Source organism: Otolemur garnettii, unplaced genomic scaffold (assembly GCF_000181295.1).
Source record: "Otolemur garnettii isolate 467f Iridium unplaced genomic scaffold, OtoGar3 scaffold00018, whole genome shotgun sequence".
NCBI lineage: Eukaryota > Metazoa > Chordata > Mammalia > Primates > Galagidae > Otolemur > Otolemur garnettii.
Genome location: NW_003852413.1, coordinates 840,062 through 843,410, shown reverse-complemented (window position 1 = coordinate 843,410; position 3,349 = coordinate 840,062). Strand labels below are relative to the sequence as shown.

At 49.5% G+C, this 3,349-nt stretch overlaps 1 protein-coding gene across 1 annotated transcript in view; it reads right to left on the bottom strand.

Annotated features, from left to right (window-relative positions):
- The window catches only part of CCDC57 (coiled-coil domain containing 57), a 136,577-nt gene that overhangs the window by 116,076 nt on the left and 17,152 nt on the right, over positions 1-3,349 (bottom strand). The window contains exon 3 of the mRNA XM_012802827.2: positions 3,104-3,212. Within this exon, the coding sequence (XP_012658281.1) occupies positions 3,104-3,212 (109 nt within the window). The remainder of the gene's footprint in view (positions 1-3,103; positions 3,213-3,349) is intronic.

The window sequence follows — 3,349 nt, the reverse complement described above, 5'->3', positions numbered from 1 at the left end:
CTGTATTTCATTTTTCAAGAGAAAAGTCATTATGCAAATTGAATCAATTCTACTTTTGACAAGTCAATAATGGATGCAAAGATCTTCTGAAACAAGAGACAAAACACCAGCCCAAAGGCAACAACAGAGCTGGAAAACACCAGGACTCCCAGTTAACAGGCAGGTGCAGGCAGCCATGCAGAGCACAAGCTCAGACTGCTCCAGAGCCATGCGAGGTAAGCACTGCTCAAATTTCTACATTAAAACACCAAGTTTCCTTCCTTCCAGAGACAGAGCTGTTATCTAAACAAAATAAAAATCCATGTTCCCAGATATCCGAAGGGGTCCACAGTTCTGTGTATGGGCAGCCTGGGGGGCCAACTGGAATCACTGCCCTGCCGACCACAACCCCAACTTCTATGTCTGTAGAGTGCCGATCTGCCTGCTGGCTGGGACAACCCCATACCTGCCAGAGTCCTCCCCAAATTCCTCCTTCAGAGGTGACTTTGGTGCCCCTTGAGGAAGCCTCATTACTTACAACAGGTACCACTCGTCTCTTCTTGACCACACATTGCAAGCCCCAGCTTAATGCTCAAGACCAGCTGTCTCCAAAAGCCAAACCCACCCAGATAAAGTCCTTTGGTCCCTGAGAGTTTCAGAAGCAATCTCAAGGATGTTGTGAGCAAGGGCAGCGAAGAGGGAACTCCCCACCCAGGGGACGAAGGGTGACACATCACTGAGCATGAAGCCCGCACGAGGGCTGGAGTTGCCATGTAGGCCGCACCGTGAACATGGCCTCCTCCCCCGCTGACCTCACATGATAAACACCTGCGACCAAGGGCATAAGGAGAGCTGGTTTCCACACATGTTCTCTAGTCCTGACTAGCACAGTATCTCTCTCGGGACAATGCCCTGCCCTGGGAGGTGGACCAGGCAGCAAGGCCACCCTACCCCACCCCCGAGTCCAGTGGCTCTGCAGCACAGAGGACTTGTAACCCCCAGGGCTGCTGTGCCGGTACCGAGGACAGAGTAGTGCGTACCAGGCACTGTGCCCTCGGGCCAGGGATGAGCTCCCCGCAAGAAGAGGAGCACACATAGGGTAAATGCTCACACACAAGTCACTCTGCTACGGGGCTGGGGCGGGGACATAGCACAGGATGACCCACAGGTGCAGCCCCTGATCCCAAATAATAGACATGCATCTAGACAAGCATACAAACAGCTGTCTCTGCTGCGAGGAGCAGAAGCATTCACACTCTAGCAGAGGGCTTCACGCAGCGCACGATGTTGCTGGGACTGAGCCCAACAACAAAAGTGGACAGAAGACCACGGCACACACACCCAACACACACCCGGTCAATCACACCTGCCCTGCACAGCTGTCTGCTGCCTCCCTAGACATGGACTAGAATCCCTCACTCCCTTCATTCATTCATTCCTTCCTTCCTTCCTTCCTTCCTTCCTTCCTTCCTTCCTTCTTCCCCTCCTTCCCTTCCTCCCTCCCTTCCTTCCTTCCTTCTCCCTCCCTCCCTTCCTTCCTCCCTTTTTCCTTCCCTCCCTTCCTTCCTCCCTCCCTTCCTCCCTCCCTTTTTCCTTCCCCCCTTCCTTCCTTCCTTCTCCCTCCCTCCCTTCCTTGCTTCCTTCTTTTGTTCCTCTTCCTTTCCTTCTCTTCTCTTTCCCCATTCCTTTCCTTTCTTTCTTTTTTTCTTTCTTTCTTAAGATGGGGTACTGCTCTGTCACTGAGGTCAGAGCACAGCAGTGCGGTCACAGCTCACCACAGCCTCAGGCTCCTGAGCTCCAGTGGGCAGGCATCTCTCCACCATGCCCACCACAGCTGTGTCTCCAGAAGGTATAGGCTGAGTTTCAAGAACACCAAGGAGAAATTTGGCAACAGATTCAAGTGCTGTCAGTCAAAACATCTATATTTAAACTTCTAATTATTATTGTTTTGTTAAAAGAAATGTTACTATAATTTGAGTTCCAAATTCTTTTCTGCAGTAAATAACTCAAGGGTTTTGTTGTTGTTATTGTTGTTTGAGACAGAGTCTCACTTTGTCACCCTTGGTAGTGTGCTGTGGCATTGTAGCCCTCAGCAACCTCAAACTCTTGGGCTCAAGTGATCCTCTTGCCTCAGCCTCCTGAGTAGCCGGCACTACAAGCACCTGCCTCAAAGCCCAACTAGTACTTATTTATTTATTTTTGAGATAGAGTCTCACTTTGTTACCCTTGGTGGAGTGCGGTGGCATCACAGCTCACAGCAACCTCAAACTCTTGGCTCAAGTGATTCTCTTGCCTCACCCTCCTGAGTAGCTGGGACTACAGGCACCTGCCGTAACACCTGACTAGTATTTGTTTATTTATTTATTTACTTTTGAGACAGAGTGTCACTCTGTCACCCCGGGTAGAGTGCTGTGATATCATAGCTCACGGCAACGCCAAACTCTTGGCTCAAGTGATCCTCCTGCCTTAGCCTCCCAAACTCCAGTTTCTTTAATAATACTTTTTTCTAAAGTAAATAAGGAAATGTATATTCATTTCTGAGGTGTAATGGCTAATTTTATGTCTCAAATGACTGGGCTAAGGGATGCTCAGGGTGTCTATGAGATGTCTGCATCAGCTGACTAAAGACCCACCCTCTCCCACATGGGTGGCTTCATACAACCCATCAAGGGCCCAAATACAACTAAGAAGCAAGGAAGGATAAATTTGCTCTCCCTCCGGGGCTGTCAGAGTTCCTGCTTCTCAACCTGACTCATACTGCCAGCTTTCCAGGTCCTCCCTCCAGCCTGCAGACAACCAATTGTGCACTTCGCAGCCTCTGTAACCATGAGTCAATTCTCACAACAGGTTCCTCTTATCTATCGACACTCAGAACCTGGACTGATCTGTGAGGAAAGAGAACCCTGTGAGAGTGACTTTAAGGAGTATTTAGACACCCCATCACATCTCCCTACAGGCCACCCCAGAGTGGAAGCCCATCCCAGTAATTCCACTTTTATTCCCACGTGTAACATGTTCAATGAACAAAACGGTAGTTTTCCCCTTAATTTCGTACAATCTAGTTGCAGAGCAGGGAGGCAGAGAAAGCACCAGGGAAGGACCAGCCCCTAGAACTCCACAGTACCTGTCTCTGCAGAGCGAGTTCACCATCGAGCTCTTCAAGTTTTCTCTCCAGCCTCCATTTCAGATTTTCATATTGTTCTCGATGATGGTTGATCTCACCATTCTTGTCACTATGGTAATAACATAGCATAGGCTCGGTGCCTGTAGCTCAGCAGCTAGGGCACTAGCCACATACACTGAAGCTGGTGGGTTCAAATCCAGCCCAAGCCTGCCAAATAACGACAACTACAACAAAAAACTGCTGGGC